The sequence below is a fragment of the Nanorana parkeri genome, unplaced genomic scaffold, assembly GCF_000935625.1.
Source record: "Nanorana parkeri isolate BGI_ZX_2015 unplaced genomic scaffold, ASM93562v1 scaffold486, whole genome shotgun sequence".
Lineage (NCBI taxonomy): Eukaryota > Metazoa > Chordata > Amphibia > Anura > Dicroglossidae > Nanorana > Nanorana parkeri.
Window position 1 is genome coordinate 309,152 of NW_017306754.1, and position 17,264 is coordinate 326,415.

The 17,264-nt window shown below is 43.4% G+C and overlaps 1 protein-coding gene across 3 annotated transcripts in view; it reads left to right on the forward strand.

Annotated features, from left to right (window-relative positions):
• SLC4A11 (solute carrier family 4 member 11) overlaps positions 1-17,264 on the forward strand; it is a 159,541-nt gene that overhangs the window by 134,450 nt on the left and 7,827 nt on the right. For all 3 annotated transcript variants that reach the window (XM_018560904.1, XM_018560906.1, XM_018560905.1), the window contains 5 exons: positions 968-1,041; positions 6,825-7,074; positions 7,583-7,689; positions 12,595-12,763; positions 14,735-14,908. In XM_018560904.1, the coding sequence (XP_018416406.1) occupies positions 968-1,041; positions 6,825-7,074; positions 7,583-7,689; positions 12,595-12,763; positions 14,735-14,908 (774 nt within the window). The remainder of the gene's footprint in view (positions 1-967; positions 1,042-6,824; positions 7,075-7,582; positions 7,690-12,594; positions 12,764-14,734; positions 14,909-17,264) is intronic.

Below are 17,264 nucleotides of genomic sequence, written 5' to 3' on the forward strand. Positions count from 1 at the left end.
GATGGGGGGGTGGACACTGCCGTCGCTCGATTTGATACAAGTGATCTGATTAGATCACTTGTATTAAACGAGCAGCGGCTCCCACTGTACATTTAGCTCTGCTTGTCCGGAGCATGGCTAAATGTACACATAAACTACTCGGCCGGCACCCAAATACAGTACAGCTCTATATTTTTGTATTAGAATGCTATCTATATATTGGAGGGTGGAAGGAGTCCTTGCATTCTCTACTAAGAGAAAATAAAAGTGCAGAAAAATTTAGGATGGGTTACTCCATATTACCTTCATCTACAGAGGACAGTGAGGGTTTTTTTAAGCCCTCAATTACTGCTTGATAAGAATATATACTATTTAAATGTCCGTAGCCTGACCACGGTTGCCCCTGAATCCAAACTTTATGATGTCATGATATGTGTCAAAGAAGATGTTGATTGTCCAAGAACTGAGGAAGCCTTTACAATGAGAGGTGAAACGTCTTCAACATTACAGAACCAAGTTTAGTTAAATGAGACCAACTCCTACTAGCTGTTCCTGAACTTCAGGTATTAAAACCTTCACATGCATTGCTATTGTTGAAAGGAAAGGGAAAGGGAGTGTGTGATGAACATGCCCACATAAAGGCTGAAATGGTACCCACATACTGTGGACTACATTTCAATACCACAGCGGTTTCTACGTAAGCTGACCCATATGTGACTTTTTTTTCCGAGGTCAATTTGAAAAGGAAGGACAGGTCAGAAAATTGTGGTTTATTTTGTATGTGGTTTTAGAGTGTGGTATATTATGTAAGGCTTTTTGACATACAAAAAAAAATAGTTTGAATGAAAATGTATTGGGAAACCATTGGAAATTATGGCAGAAAAAAATAAAACGTGCGATAAACATCACTAAAGTAAACCAAAAATCTTAAATTAGTTTTTGACCATAGATACACTTTTTCATTTTGTGTCTTTTTCTCTGTTTTCAGGTCCACAGAGGAAATCATAGCACTTTTTATATCCATAACATTTGTGCTGGATGCACTTAAAGGGATTATAAAAAGTAAGTGACATGAAATTGTGTTTATGTATCCTAGCATTTAAGTCCCCTCTTAGGTCCACACCATGTCACAGCGGCCTGGTGATGGACAGCGGTATTAATAGTGGACGATCATGGCTTTTTATACATGGAAAATGTTAATCTTTGTTGATCTTGGTGTCATGTGAGGGATGTACAGTGGGTGAGGACTGCATTGGAAAGAACATTCTTAGACTTAAGTTTTATGAGGAGGTGACAGGCGTCGTTGGAGTCATATGAGCTGTTGTTCAGTTTCTTCGTTCTGTCCTTGTTCTGTATTTGGCTGGATGTTATTTGCACACTTAGGAAATTCCCTCTAAACCAACTGGGTGACCTTTTGGAAAGTCTGTAAGGTGCCTGTTTACACCAGCGGGGGCACGGCATGGTCTGTATATCGGGAACGCTGGAGTGTGTTGTGTAGGGCTGACCCATTGCATTGTTACTCATTAAGAACAAAAGGGTACCCCTAAAGTCACCCAATGGAGATCTTTTAAGGCAAAGACATTTTGAAGAGAAATCTATTCTAATTTTGTGCGCGGGAAAAAAGCCAAGCAACAAATCATATGGCAGATTTGTAATACATAATGTGTACCGACAAGGTCAAGGGGTTCAGTCAAACCGTCATTGGGAAATATACATGATCTTAGGGATTTTGACTCTGGCATGGTTATTAAACCGCTGACAGCCTGAGATTTTCACATGCAGTCATGGCCAAAAATATTGGCACCTCCTGCATTTCTGTCAGATAATGCTCCAATTGTTGCAATTACAAATGTTTTGGCATTCTCATGTTTATTTCTTTTGTTTGTATTGGTATGTCACAAACAAGTGGAGAAAAAAAAAAAGACACATTCCACGCAAAACTCCAACAATGGACTGGACAAAATTATTGGCACCCTCCATTAATATTTGGCAGCACAGCCCTTGGAAAAAATAACTGAAATCAGCCACTTTCTGTAACCATCAATGAGTTTCTTACACCTCTCTACAGGAATTGTGGAGCACTCTTCTTTCGGCAACTGCTCCGGGTCTCTCAGATTGGAAGGTTCCTTTTCCCAACTGCTGTTTTGAGATCTCTCCACAGGCGCTCTATGGGATTTGGATCTGGACTCATTGCTGGCCAGTCCAGTACTCTCCGGCGCTTTGTCTGAAACTATTTCTGGGTGCTTTTTGACGTATGCTTTGGGTCATTGTCCTCCGTCAGGTGTTCATTGATCCATGAACACCTGACTGAGACCCAGCTTTCTGACACTGGGCCCTACATTGCACCTCAGAATTCTTTGGCAGTCTTCAGATTCTATAATGCCATGCACACTGTCAAGACATCCAGAGCCTGAAGCAGCAAAGTAACCCTAATACATCAGTGACCCCCACCATGTTTGACTTTCTTTAACCCTTTCACTGCCAAGCCCTCCGGAACATTTTTCAAATCAGCTGGGCAAGCCATTTTTGAATTTTCTGCAAGGAAAGGGTTAAAGGCCTCATTTCTTTTTCTGAAAACAGTAGAATGATGGGCTTTACCAAAAAGCTGTCATTTTGTTTAGTCAAAAAGCTGTTAATTTGTGTCCTACCAATACAAACAAGAGAAATAAACATGAGAATGCCAAAACATTTGTCATTGCAACAATTTTCTGTGCAAAGTGGTGCATTATCTGACAAATGCAAGGGTGTCAATATTTTTGGCCATGACTGTACATCTGTAGAGTTTACACAGAGTGGTGCTGTTCTGCGTTTGAAAACATCGTTCTTAAGACAAAGATGAGAAGAGAATGACCAGACATGCCCAAGCAGGCAAGAAGTCCACAACTGCTCACATAACCACTTTTGAAGGCCAAATGAACATTTAGCTTAAATCATCTGAATACATTGCAGGTTTATCTAAACAAAAGGTGTTTTCTTTAGAAAGCAGCTACAGCCTGACTAGAAAAGCCTATCCCCTGCCAGCATGCTGCAGACAAGGACCCTTTCTCTCTGTGTAAAAACAGTCTACACTCCTACAGACATCCAACATACTCCCTGTTAAGCCAGGACTAGATCTGTACAACCGGAAGAGAGTGTAAGCTTAGCTATTTTTGCAGAGTTATAGGTTTGACTCACTGGTGGGCATGTAGGATCTCTGCGGAAAGGCCATTGCTTCTACACAGAGAGCAGGGCAACATGCTGGCAGGGGGCTGGCTTTTGTACTCTGGCTGCGACTGCTTTCTAAAAAAAATAAACTACAGGACTTCTTCGCCCTTTTGTTTTTGATGCACCTGGAATGTATTAGCGAATGTAAACTGAAAGTTCAAATGAGCTTTAACAGCAGGTAACTGAAGCATTAAGGATGTTGTACTTTGAAGAAGGCTAACTTCAGCAAGGGATAACCATGCTGGTTCCCATCCTGTCAGCTAAGAATAAGAACATTAACCCATGGTGGGTAAGGGATCACAACACTGAACAGCTGAGGGACTAGAAAATTGATGCAAAACGGACATGGTACGGTCAGAATTAAGCGTAAACCTCATGTCTGTGGATTAATCCTTATGTCTGTGGTTCAGGATATTGGTAGTCCAGGAAAGGTGCAGGAAATGTTGACTTGGCACACAAAGGTACCTAATACCAAATGGACTTCATTTGAATTCCACACCTTATCAGAAAAACGTTGATGACACCTTGATGACTACAACACACATAAAAAGTAGCCGACAGTGTCAGCACCAATTCAGAGATGATTTGAGGATCTACAGCCGAGTGATGCATAAATAAGATACATTTCTGTTAATGGCTAGGGTACTTGAATGTATTTTTAAGATTTAACTCCTGAGTTTAGTGTCACTGGTATGTACTAAATGGATAGGCTGCATTCTCAGTGATGTCACCGGTCTCTAGTGAATGGATAGTCTACATTCTCAGTGATGTCACCGGTCTCTAGTGAATGGATAGTCTACATTCTCAGTGATGTCACCTGTCTCTAGTGAATGGATATTTTACATTCTCAGTGATGTCACCGGTCTCTAGTGAATGGATAGGATACATTCTCAGTGATGTCACTGGTCTCTAGTGAATGGATAGGCTGCATTCTCAGTGATGTCACCGGTCTCTAGTGAATGGATAGTCTACATTGTCAGTGATGTCACTGGTCTCTAGTGAATGGATAGTCCACATTCTCAGTGATGTCACAGGTCTCTAGTGAATGGATAGGATACATTCTCAGTGATGTCACAGGTCTCTAGTTAATGGATAGTCAACATTCTCAGTGATGTCACTGGTCTCTAGTGAATGGATAGTCAACATTCTCAGTGATGTCACAGGTCTCTAGTGAATGGATAGTCTACATTCTCAGTGATGTCACCGGTCTCTAGTGAATGGATAGTCTACATTGTCAGTGATGTCACTGGTCTCTAGTGAATGGATAGGATACATTCTCAGTGATGTCACAGGTCTCTAGTGAATGGATAGGCTACATTCTCAGTGATGTCACAGGTCTCTAGTGAATGGATATTTTAAATTCTCAGTGATGTCACCGGTCTCTAGTGAATGGATAGGCTACATTCTCAGTGATATCACCGGTCTCCCATCACTGTAGACAAATATTGGCTCTATAAGTGGGTAAAATAAATCCTAAAATTGACATTCGATGACCACAAACTTAGATCTCCATAGATTAAAATGCACAGATGTATTTGCAGCAGGTGTTTTTCTTTACTATACTTTACTAATCAGTGTAGTCATGCTTTGTAACTGGCTGGGCTCACGCTATCCTCCCGTAGAGTAGATCAGAGGCCTCTTTTAGTGTGAATAAGTACATAAAAACCTGCAGGAACCTGAAAAGGCTCCTTTTTTATTTTTTAAGTTATCAACTTCTTATTGAAGGACCAGTAAACCTCAATCAAAGCATTGCATGATGTGACATAGCTAACTCTAAATGTACACCTGAGGTATGCCATCAATCAGAGCTGCCTGCAGTGCACAGCACAAAATATGAGATGTTTATTTCTGTGTGGATGACACCGTGGGTCAGACGTTTCCACACCAGTTAGCACATCTCGGCCTCTCATGTCTCTGGGGTGATGAGGGACAGCTGGTGCTCTCTCAGGAAGCCCTTCTGAAACATCTGGATCCAGCCAGCGTGAGAGGTCACTACGCATGACATGGGCTCAGCGCTATATAGCACCTGTTCTCCTCCGCTCCACTTACTGACATTTCCGACAGAGGACAAAAAAACCTTCCTGGCTTTTCAACATTCAAAAAAAAGATGAAAGGAAGAGGCACGAGAAACATCCTGTTTTCAATGTATGGAGAATGCCGCATTCAACTGGGTCACCTGTAAGCCTGATAAGTGACGATCCCGTTAAGTACTATTTCTAAGGCTTCTGATACTGGACACTTTTAGAATGTTATAATACTCTGTGTTTCTGGGAAACCTGCTCCAGAGATTTTGGAGGGAAAGTTGAGCAGAGAAGATAGGTGATGTGAAGTCACTGTTGGACTCTCATATGCTCATTATGCTGCCCATGGTAACACCTAGTCAGCTACCGAAACACAGAGGTGCAGCTGAGACCTTCCCTAATGGGCTGTGCTTCTTCGCTGGCTAAAATTCTGTAGATGGAGCAGTGATGGAGCGTCATCTTGTTAGTTCGGCCAGCAAGGGAACAACACCATAGCCATTAAGAGGCTGACTGTTCACCAGTGACAGGATTGATAATTGCAACCAATATTCCTAATAATTAACATTACCTGCGATAATTCAGATATTCCTAATTACCTGGGGAGGTAAATTGATGAGGAGTCTCTTGCCATCACTCCCAAACTACATGAGACTCTTATTGATGCGGAGCACAATAACTTGAGGCTAGAGAATCAGTCTGTCACTTCTACTAGTGCTGTGCCCAGTCTAGGCTTTTTTAGGGCTATTAAGACCACCACAACCTTTCCAGTGCACCCTCTGTTTCAAGTCTTTCCCCATTGACAAGTGGCTGGAGGTCCTCCTTTTTCTGCTTTGCAGCCTGTTACCTTGATCTGTCAAACCTTGACTGACTGGTCTAAGGCTATCATAGGACATGCTGTCAGTCAGTCCAGTCCTTGGGCAGAACGATCCATCTGGTACTGAGAACCTGTTTGTTCCTGGCTTCATGGTCAGGAATTTGGTTCTGGGGAAGTCTGTTTTTACCATGTTTTGAAAGATCCACACAACAGAATGCCAACCTGTCAGGTTGGGGAGGATTTCATGGCACCTGTTGATGCAGGGAACTTGGGCAACGACGGAATCTCACCTTCCAGTCAACATGCTTGGGTTTTCCCTTCAACGCTGACTGAAGGGCCATCAAATCCAGATTCAGTAGGACAGCACCATGGCAGTAACAACCAGTGAGGAACCAGAAGTCTTGTCACAACAAGAGCGGTTATGTTGTAATGACAGATGACTGCCCGTGTTAATATATCTTTCACATCCCAGGTATAATTATGAACCTCTTCTATCCTCTTGGAATGTATTTTACAATGCTGAGCCATAGGTCGGGCAGTTATTGGTCACTGCAGTACACAGAGTCACAAATGTTATTTGACAGCATAATAATACTTTCTTTTCAGTGCTCTGTTTTCAGCCACCTCTCATTTTTCTGTGGATAAATGGGTCACATGGGGAGTGAACATTTTCCCTTCCATAAATGTAATTTTATTCCTAAGCACCAAGTAGCCTATGTTTTAAAAAATGTTCTCTTCTGATAATCTCCTCCTGCAAATTTTAGAAGCCGTACTTAACATTTCTCTTTCTTATTCCTGTCTTGCAGTTTTCAAAAAGTATTATCTGGGAGCCCCTGATTCCTATCTCAGTGATCACAAAGCATCCTTTGAGACCTTGCCGAACATGAGTCTGACATCCGATATTTTCTACAACTCCACCATCAATAACTTCACCCAACACAATCAGAGCCTGGATCACGACGATGCCCTGCATGGAAAGGAGTCTGCCGTCCTCAGTCTCATGCTGATGTTTGGGACTCTCTGGCTGGGTCACACCCTCTACCAGTTCAAGAAGAGGTGAGATGAAAACGCGGCAGCAATATTGTGCGTTTCAAAGGGTGATGAGCTGCCCTGCCTTCAGTGTATTGAAAGGGAAACTTCACTTTTGTGGAGTTTAAATCAAAAATCCTCTCCAGGTCAGTTATATACATTCAAAGGGATTTTAGACATTTATTAAAAGCAAACCTCTGCTTGGCCCTTTTGAGGTCCCTCTAGTAATATAGTTTTATTGCCTCTTGATTCTGTACAGCTGTTATTTTAGCACTTTTTTTTAATTGGATGATGATGCTGTTTTAGTTTGCAGTGAACCTGTGTAGCAGCATATAACCACTTTGTGGTCCCAGTTGACTTAAAATTATATTTGTAGGTCATTTAAAACTACATGTCCATCTAACAGTTACCGTGACATTTTTTGAAAGGGGCCTTAGGAAGTCATTACCATCAGTTTATACATTTTGGTTTTTTTTCATGCTTCATGACCAAAGGAAAATATATTGAAAATTAACTTCATCCTTCTGAATTCCAGTCCCTACCTGCACTCCAGAGTGCGTGAGTTGCTGTCGGATTGCGCACTGCCCATATCTGTGCTGACCTTCTCAGTGGTGGGGTCGTATTTCTTCCAGGATATACGCAGTAAGTCCTCTCTGTAGTCCTTTCCCATTTGTTGACATAACAGTGTTTGGCTCAGCGTGCCAATGTCATGGGGACAACGCATTAGCGTCACAATTAAAGGGGATTAAAAGGCCTTTTGATGTCCAGACGGACTGACTCCCTGACGCTGGTTAATTTGGTTAAAATCTGGGGCCGATGTAAATGGAAGGGTGAAATATAACTCTGGCTTTCCTGGAAACTCGTTCCATAAGTATCATTGTGGATGAATAAAGGTCTAGCATAGGGCTGCTGTTTAACAAGGAGGTGGGTAGAAAAGGGGTGATAACAGCTAGTGTGCTGCAGTTTGGGGTTTACCGCCATTCCACGTTTGGTGCTGGAGTCTAATTTAGACTAAAACATAAAGAAACCGTTTAACAACACTGCCAGACTCCAACCTTTGAGATTAAAGTCCAATTAAGGTATTGCACCTTTTCATCTCTTGCTAGTCCTGTAATCCTGCCTGTCATAATTTTTAGGGCTGCAACAACTAAACGACATAATCAATTATAATCGATGATTGAAAAAGTTGTCAACTTTTTCAATCATCGATGAATCGGCTTCCGATTGGTTGGCCCTGTTCACGGCTCCACACACGCTGCGCGCCACACTTCTCCCCACTGCAGGCTCACCGCTGCCAGACCCGCCCGCCCGCTCCACACGCCGCACCTCCTCACGCTCACCGCCCGCCCACATCCACGATCGGCACAGGGACGCGGGGAGAAGAAGTAAGTGGGGGGATGACAGCTGCCGATAGACTGGCCTGATCTCAGAAACAAGTTGCTGGAAGACTGGTCAGGTAAGCCTGCACTTTCCCCACACATAGTGCTCTATAATGTATTGCTGGGATGTGTATTCCTCTATAGCTGATGGTACATTGTGCTGTATGTTATACAGAGTAATACAAATCCCAGCAATACATTATACACTGTATGTATAATGTATTGCTGGGATTTGTTGTATCCCTATATAGCTGGTGGTAGTCTGCATTGCGCTGTATAGAGGACTACAAATCAAGAAGTTATACAGCGCAATGCGGAATACCACCAGCTATAGAGGACTACAACAAATCCCAGCAATAATACATTATACAGTGGGGCAATGCCGAATACCACCAGCTAAAGAGGACTACAAAACCCAGCAATAGTACAGCGCAATGCAGAATACCGCCAGCTAAAATGTACTATTGCTAAGATTTGTTGTATTCCTCTATAGCCGGTGCCATTCTGCATTGATTGCTGTATAATTTTACACTTTCCATTTCACTATATTGCACCGCTCCAAGCTTGCTCCTGTGATGGACTGCAATCTCAACACAAACTAGAAGTCCATCACTGGAACTTTTTTTTTTAAATGTATTTTATTTTTTATCCGATTAATCGAACTTAATAATCGGCTAACTAATCGATTTTGAAAATAATCGTTAGCTAGAAAGCCAGTGAAACTAGTATTGTTAGGAGATGCTGGCCTCCTTATAGTGAAAAAACATGTAGGTCCCTCATTGCTGACCACTCTTTATGGCTGCGTTGCTTATTTTATGATTGTTAGATCCTGTTGGGCCACACTTTATATGGCTTTTTCAAACTTACTATGGGTTCAGGGTTTAGAGGTTTCAAGATGGTGTATTTTGCTAATTCGCTCTAACAGGAAAAAAATAAACCCTTCTAGATCCCCAAAGGCAATCGGATAACTTTTGGGGCCTCCAAGGCAGTCCGATAACTCACTGGATCAACATATAATACTATGTTACATTCTAAATTTGGAAACACATCCAACCCTATTTTAATGCAATTTATTTTTGTTCTTATTGTAAAGAACCCTCATTCATTAAAATACCTGGTGGTCCTTGTTCAGGCACTTCTGTTATGGGGGTGACAACTATCTGCCAGTTGTGCTTTGTTATTGTCACTTGTGCCCCTGATGGAGACTACAAGTAGCCATGGCTATACTCATTGGCCAGATATTGTCCACTGTCACTATCAGGAGGCTGGTCTAGAGCAATGATGTGCAGCCAACGCTTTAAATATGTGGACCATTAATGTATTTGTACAAGGTGGCTCTATCCCACTTGGTCATCTCTCTCTCAAGAGTGAATAAAATTTCTGTTAAAGGGTTAGTTCACCTTTAGGACAGTAGAGGGTATTTTTCTATAAACCCTAAACTAATGAGATTTTACAAATAAACATTAATGCTGTTTCTATACTTTTAGGCAAGGAGTCAAGGCTACCCCCAAAAAATCCTTGCAGTTTCCAAAGCTTTGTCCTATCTTCTTTTTAGGATGGACCAATAAGTGCCCCCTAGCTATTCTCGTTCAAGCGCCCTCCTTCCCTGATAGGTGAACTAACCCTTTAGGATAATGTTTCCTCTTAGTTGAGCACCTCCCATGGCTCCATGTAGTGTCCTGTGTAGTGTGCTATTAAAGGAGAACTATGGGGTTTAGGGGTTTTCCCCATAGTTCTCCTTAGGGTAAAGGGAGGACACAAACTAGCGTCCTCCCTTCACCCTAAGCTCCAGTATACTGAGACGCCGCAGTATACAGCGAGCTACAGCTCCCGGTATACTGAGACGCCGCATCTGAAGCGGATCCCGACAATTATGTCTGGATCCGCCCAGCTGCGTGAGTCACCGCTGGCTCTGCCTATCTAGAGGCAGAGCCAGCTGTACCCGCCCCCTCCCCCGTCCGTTCCGCCAGTCAGCGCTGGAGGATCGGGGAGGGGAGAATGCAGCCCCTCCCCTGTCACGGCAGAGAGCCGTGACAGGATCGAGAAGTGAGCGAACGCCGGTATGTGTTCGCTCACCTCCCGATCTACTGAGCTGACCTGTGACAGTCTCATTGTCACGGGTCGGCTAGCACTATGAGGTGAGTGAAAAGCACTCACCTCATAGTTCTCCTTTAAGAGGCAACAATGCTCACATAGCCTAATATGACTTAAGCATCATGCAGCACTTTATGTGGACAAGTTTGCAGCCCCTTCCTCTGTGGAAGTCCAGGACTTGTGTCCTGCCATTTTTATACCCGAGAGTCTGTATGTTTTACACTCTGCAATTTTTACTGGAGATAGACCATGGTCGTGGAAAACCTTGAGTGTCTTGATTGATGAAACCCCGATTTATCATTAAAGTTTTTCCACCTTGCGTGCCGACCGCGACTTTCCCAGCCTCGTAAAAGCCGATGTCACCTGAAATAAACTGCGGGCGCACGGCCGAGAAATGGCACGCATTCCCAGTTGTGTCGAAAGCCCCTCAGGTGCAAATGATCCCTCAAAGACACCCCGTTACTTGCGTCATTGTTCTGGGCGAATAACAGGAAGCGGAATTGTCGCAATATCTGCAGATGTTTGGAATGGAGAGTTCCGTATGGCGTCTCTTCTTTCCACATTTGGTAGAAGCTTGGCCACCTCCTCTCACAATGGAGGAACAGAAACTCTGTCAAATAATTTTGGCAAAGTATAGGAACCACCTTTCCACCCCAGGAAGAGCCTTGTAGGAGAGCCAGGAATTCGCTCCATTCTGTTCTGACGTCAGCAATTCAATAGGAACAAGTTATTAATATTGCACCGCCGCTATCGATGGCCAACAAATCACTCTTTGTTTTGTGATGGTGAAGTGATAGATCCTGTCAGATTACGGCTGAGCCTACAGATTAAAGTCACACAACAAACTTCAGCATTTATCCTGATTATAGATGTGAGCCAAGCTTCTTCTTTTAGCATTTATCTTCTGCGCCTCTGAACACGTTCAAATCTGAGCCTCTGAAATCACAAATATGTTCCCTGGTTCAGCACTCCAACCCCTCTCTCAACTCACTACAGGAACCAGCACACATTGAAGATGTTTTAAAGACAACCTGTCTGGAGAGGAAAATGAAAGCTCCCATTTTTGCCGTGCTGACCTTCTGCAATACTTTTTTTTCTCTGATCAAGTGTGCAGATAAGGACGTCTGATGATCTGGTTTCCCTCATCTGCATACTTGTTATGGATCAAGTTTCTGGGTCGGATTAACAGCTAGATCAATGGCATTTTCAGAATGAAGGGCAGCCTCTATACTTGTCTTAGAATTGGCTTACTTTAACAGGGCAGAATGCTATTTCAAGCGATGACAGGTCTTTCTTTAAGCATATGGCCGCAGAACATGGGAACTGTTTTTGATGCCCACAGACACTAATCGGATAAAGAACTCATGCAACATCTAAGCAACAAGGGTAGCCACTCAGGAGACAGGTGAACGTGGGCTATATGCAGGGCAATTGATACTGGAAAATACTTCCTAGCTAAGCACAAAAAAACTTACTGAACTGTATCAGAATCTCAGGTTAGACATATCGGTTATGGTGAGCAGGGACTAAAGGAATCAAAAAGCCCTCTAACCGAATCAGTGCAGAACACAAGGTATTCACATGTCTCATTCCATCACTAAAAATAAGAGGATTATTCCTCATTTCCAGATAGTGGGCAGAGCCTTGAAAATCATTCCTTTATGCCCTGACAGCCAGATGCACACCCAGAAATGCTGATGCAAATATAGGCTAATATTATAGTGCCAATTATTCCAAACTGCATAGAGCTGTTTGGGCTTTTTGGCTATCATCATTGCAGTGTATGGAGGTCTTCTGCGTTACCCTTGCAATAAGTCAGAAAGCCTTTTGTTTGTTTGCACACTCGTAGCCACCAGTGATAACATGATTTCTGATTGGTTGCAATGGCTTACAACTCACCTTCACACTTTTCACCGTGTGCATGCATCATTCCACTTGTGTTAAAAAGACCGCACCTCTGTGTTTTACCCGTCTACTTACATCACATAAATATTTAGAGATGAGCCTAATGATATAGCACAGCTGCTTCTTTTGGTTTTTTCCTGTGATTCATTTATCTTCTTTTGTTTTGCAGTTGCCAGGTTTAATTACATTGAAACGGAGAGTATGTTTGTCTTGGCTCCCATTGGATCACTGTCGATGGGTTCGATCACCAGTGCTATGGGTTTGGGGTTCCTCCTGTCCATGCTGTTCTTTATAGAGCAGAACATTGTGGCTTCGCTTACCAATGCCCCGGAGAACAGGTAGGTCCCTGGCCTCAGGGCCCCATAGCATCTCTCTAATATCCTTCTCAAAGACTATTCCTCCAGTTATACAGATACTAACTTCTTTGATTGTAGTCCTGCAGATGTTCTCAAACTATATAGGCATTCATTTTTATTAGGGTTGCACAGATACCGTACTTGTACTCGCCCAAATGCTCCGATACATGCCTCCGATACCGGAACAGTGCAGAGGGAGCATGGAGCTGGCTTCCTTTCCAATCGGGAAGCCAGGGCGGTGGGTTATGACCAGCTTCACTTGTTGCTAGGCAACCTGGCTTCAATAAGCAATCGGGTGGCACGTAATGACTTGCTTCCTGATTGGCTAGGAAGCCAGCTTCACTTGTTCCAAGGCAACCTGCTTCCTGACCAATTAGGGAGGCGGGTCATGACGTGCCGCCCGGCTTCCTGATTAGTTAGGAAGCCAGGCTGCCTACCAACAAGTAAAGCTGGCTTCCTAGCCAATCGGGAAGCCGGGCGGCACGTCCTAACTCGCCGCCTGGCTTCCTGATTGGTCAGGAAGCCAGGCAGCCTCGGCAAGTGAAGCCGGTGTTCTTTCACTAGAACACCGGCTTCACAGGCCATTCAGGAAGCCGGGCGACAGGTCATGAACCGCTGCCCGACTTCCTGATAATCAGGACACACGGCACCGGTACTCGGTATAAGCGAGTACCAAAAAAAATATATCGGTACTCGATACCAAAAAAAGGTATAGTTGCACTCCTAATTTTTATACATATATGTATGCCAAATGTGCCATGGTCACCTGCTTAAACCACTGTCTGGCCTGGCAGCGCTGGGCCCCCTGTTTTTCTGGGCTCTAGCAGTCGCATGGTCGGCTATGGCTAAAGTTACACCCTTGCTATCTATATATCTCTCTATCTATCCTTTTTTTTGTTTTCGTTCTCCCATTGAGGAGGCTTCTCTCTACTTTCTGCCCCAAAGACCCAACAAAAAGTGAGAGAAAATCTCATCAAAGTGAGAGCAGATTCCCATCTCAGATGGTAGGTTTCCCATTGGAAGATTTCCCCTCACCTACTGTTCTGGTAACAAAATTTGGGATCTCATTTCTTTCCCAGTCTTGCCAACATAGACAAAGATGGCAATGAACACCTTACAGGGGTTAAACTAGAAAAAAAATGGTACATGCATGAATCTATAACCGGCCTTTATAGCAGGGCGCACATTGGGAAGGCTTACAACAATACAAAACACAAAAATTCCCCAGCCTCAACCTGCCAGCCAGCCTGCAACCAAACAAGTAGCCCTGTCAACAGTATGCGTTAAAATCAGAGGTTTTAGTTGCACAAACTTTTGGCCAAAAATATGTAGAAGCCACACTGCCGCGCCAAGGCACCTCTGCAAAGTGTGGTCCTAACTCTATGTATCCGAGTCTCCAAGTGTGAGCATATTAATGAAGTTGATAAATTACATGCAGGTGTACCTGGAGGTAGCCAACTCCTCCTAATAAGGTGCAGGGACGCACTGGAGGCCCAGCAACCAAAAATGCACGCTGGGACTCCCTGCACCTTATTAGGAGGAGTTGGCTACCTCCAGGTACACCTGCATGTAATTTATCAACTTCATTAATATGCTCACACTTGGAGACTCGGATACATAGAGTTAGGACCACACTTTGCAGAGGTGCCTTGGCGCGGCAGTGTGGCTTCTACATATTTTTGGCCAAAAGTTTGTGCAACTAAAACCTCTGATTTTAACGCATACTGTTGACAGGGCTACTTGTTTGGTTGCAGGCTGGCTGGCAGGTTGAGGCTGGGGAATTTTTGTGTTTTGTATTACCTTACAGGGGTTGTAACCCTTCCCCACTCTATCCAAAACTAAAAACTGTGTTTGTGCTACCAGCCAGTGTTTGCTTTCTTTGTTGGTCACATGAATCATTTTGATGCTTTGTGGTTCACATTTCATTGACAGCATTGTTCTTTCTTCCTGCAGGTTGGTGAAGGGCACAGCGTATCACTGGGATCTCCTTCTTGTGGCACTAATTAACACAGGGCTGTCTGTATTCGGCATGCCCTGGATCCACGCTGCCTTCCCGCACTCCCCCATGCATGTCCGAGCACTAGCCTACGTGGAGGAGAGAGTGGAGCATGGGCACATCTATGAGACGTAAGTTATGAGGCTCCATGAACCCCAGCAGTGAACTACTGTTTTATTTGTACATGGCGCGCACTATCATCACTCAGGTTTCTCTTCCTGGTCACCTTTACTGTTCTCTCCCTGCCATAGATTCTGGCTCTGTTCCTTCTCACCTTAGAGGTTCAAGTCCATTGAGTTCAACCTATAGAGAAAAAATAGAATAACCTCCATAAACAGCACCCTATGCCCACAGTTACCCGCTGCTGATCCAGAGGAAGGCAGAATTAACCCTAGAGAACGTGGTTCAGTTTGCTTCAACAGGGAAAACATCTTCCTGATCCCATAAGGCAACCGGATACTCCCCGGATCAACAGTCCCTGGTGTTTTTTCATTTACAAAATGTTAATATAGTTATATTCTTCTAGTTATATTTTGTACATTTAGGAATGCATCTAGATTATTTGCTGAAATCCCTCCCCCTCCCCCATCAATGTGCTAATAACATTACTAATTATAATATTTAATGTTTTATTACATACCTTATTTTAGACCCAGTGACATCATCACTAGATCTCTATGCAGTGCAGGCAGACTATGGTCCTGGATGAGAGAGTGGCACTGATATCAGCATAGCTCTATGCATCAATAACCTGTGAATGCAGGAAGCTTTGCTCAGGGGCGGGGCCATAACATCCTGCGCTGACAGTCTGGGTGTCATTCAACCCGGAAAACTGAGGACATCTTGAAGTGAAGAAGAGATACTACAGTGTTTTTTAAACCCTACAGGGGGGACACTTAGAAAATAAATAGCCTGAAGTTTGACTTTAACTATTTGACATGGAAAGAAGCTATAAGCACATGCAAGGTGGATTAGTATCTGAAGCATAGGGGGCAGGTTATCAAGCTGATTTGCTATTTTCTATGAATGGACAAACTTAAATGTTTGCTTTTAACAATCTAGTTTCTGCCTAATACTGGTATATCGGGTGTTGGTGGACTGACCGTTTAGGGCAGGGGTGGGCAACTCCGGCCCTCCAGCTGTCCCATGAGGCATTAAAAGACTGACCGTTACTGCATGACTTGCAAAGGCATGTTGGGGTTTGTAGTTAAAGCACAGCTAAAGAACCGAGATTGCCTACCCCTGCTTTAGGAAGTCATTAAAAATTAAACACAGATGGCATCCTGACAAAAGGAAATTGGTATCCTGTGGCAGGTTTACTTGTAGTCTTGATCATCATTCTCCTGTTACAAGGTACAAGCATATAGCATTATTGTAAGGCTCCCCGTATTATGTAGATGGGTACGTATTTTGTGTGGGTGTTGAACTCTGGCCATTCACCGTGTACCGTAAACAAAGAGTTGTTATAGCTGGTGACTTTGCAGGTCTGAAACCAGCAGCAGACAAGCATGAACGGGATGTCCGCATTGTGTTGTCTGGAATGAGGGATTTACTGCCAGTTGGCTGATATCTACCTCTTGGAGCTGCTAGGAAAACAAATGCAAGCTCATACTGGTACCGCCAACATACAGAGCAACTTCTGTTCCTTTCTTTCCAGATATATAATCTTGTCGTTTCTATGCTATAATCTATGCAATTATTATCCTTGGAATAATTATTTCAGCCCAAAAATGACCGTTTTAATAAGGGGGTAAAAGGAAATTTCCTAAAAATACTGGGACCACCAGGAGACACGAGCAAAGCTGCAAGGAAGCCCCATTTTCTCATGTTTTATCCCTTTTAAAATGCTGCAAGAGCAGAAAAAGACCCATTGATCTGCCAGAAATCTAGTGAGCTCCTAACTTGTGTTTTGCCTGACAGACCAGTACATAGTACATTTCTGTAATTAAAAGTTCAATTCGCGTTGTCAGCCCTGCCTGCTGGCTATAGATCTCTGCCTTATCCCTCGTCACTATCTGTCCTACCCCGTGTACATACATTGATTTCAAAACAGTAATGTTGCCCTGATTCCCATGAGGCTGCCCACATGCTGTGTAGGAAAAGAGCTCTTGGAAAATGTAGTTCTGTGGGGCATATCTCTATCAATAAAAATCGAACTCCTGTTGCAGCATTATTATTCTTTTCTTTTTCCTGGTTCCTGCGGCAAGAAACGGCTTTTATTACTCCCTGTGGCAACTTCACCGGGCTTGTAAAATTGTTGCATGGGCATCTGGTGAGAGCTCAGTTCCCAATGGAGGAGATTGCCCCTTGCCTCCTGTGCTAAACACATAACAGGAAGCATGAGAAAATTGATTCAAAGCAAAAGGAAATGCGTTTTAGGTTGACACTGGAACAGGTGCCCTCCTTGGAAGATTTCTCTGTACCTGTTTGTTAGAATATCCAAAATGTTAGTTTTTATCACTTTCTGTCCCAGTGACAATGACAAAA